The 809-nt window shown below is 37.1% G+C and overlaps 1 protein-coding gene across 1 annotated transcript in view; it reads right to left on the bottom strand.

Annotated features, from left to right (window-relative positions):
* LOC105000759 (collagen alpha-4(VI) chain-like) overlaps positions 1-593 on the bottom strand; it is a 123,982-nt gene extending 123,389 nt beyond the window's left edge. Inside the window, 1 exon segment of the mRNA XM_010856754.1 lies at positions 518-593. Coding sequence (XP_010855056.1) covers positions 518-593 — 76 coding nt within the window.
* Positions 594-809: the final 216 nt, after the last annotated feature.

Genomic DNA, 809 nt, shown 5'->3' with positions numbered 1-809 from the left:
CGTGTGCTCTTCCGATCTCTAGGAAGGATTGAAGGCGGGAGAAGGGGATGATGGAGGATGAGATGGTTGGATGGCATCATTGACTCAACGGACATGAGTTTGAGTAAGCTCTGGGAGTTGGTGATAGACAGGCAGGCCTGGTGTGCTGCAGTCCATGGGGTCGCAAAAAGACGGACATGACTGAGCAACTGAACTGAACTGAATGTGGAAAAGCACAGCCAAAGGAGACAAAGCAAAATGCAGAGTCAACAGAACAGGTCCATTTTCACAAAATCATTTGAGAGCTTAATAACTCATTCAGAAGAGTAGCACTTTTAATATCTTTTTTTGCCGTTTGAGGTTAAGCTTTGAAAAAATCAAAGGCCCATTTACTAAAAACGTGGAGATTTTCAAGTTCTCTTTAAAAGAATCATTTCCCTTTCATTAAATATGAAACTCCTGTGATATTTTCTTTTAATATTGTCACTACCCCTCTATTCCTGGCAAGGTCTTCATTTTTGGCTTAAAGATGCATTACCAATTCTCTGTGACTTGATGAAGCCAAAACCAGCTGCAAAGAAGATGATTCCCCAAAACATCTTCCAAGTCTCCATTTCAGACATGTATCTAGAGAGAAAAAGATACCTCTGAATTAAAATTATGTATTCATACAGTTAAAAATGAGTGCATATCATATTGTATATTCATTATACTTCAATACGGGTTATTCTTTTATATGTATACCTGTGGCTGATTCATGTTGAGGTTTGACAGAAAACAACAAAATTCTGTAAAGTGATTATCCTTCAATTAAAAAATAAATTAATTAA

The sequence above is a fragment of the Bison bison genome, unplaced genomic scaffold (assembly GCF_000754665.1).
Source record: "Bison bison bison isolate TAMUID 2011002044 unplaced genomic scaffold, Bison_UMD1.0 scf7180017864374, whole genome shotgun sequence".
Taxonomy (NCBI): Eukaryota; Metazoa; Chordata; class Mammalia; order Artiodactyla; family Bovidae; genus Bison; species Bison bison.
The sequence above is the reverse complement of the archived record's forward strand: the minus strand, read 5'-3'. Positions and strand labels throughout refer to the sequence as shown.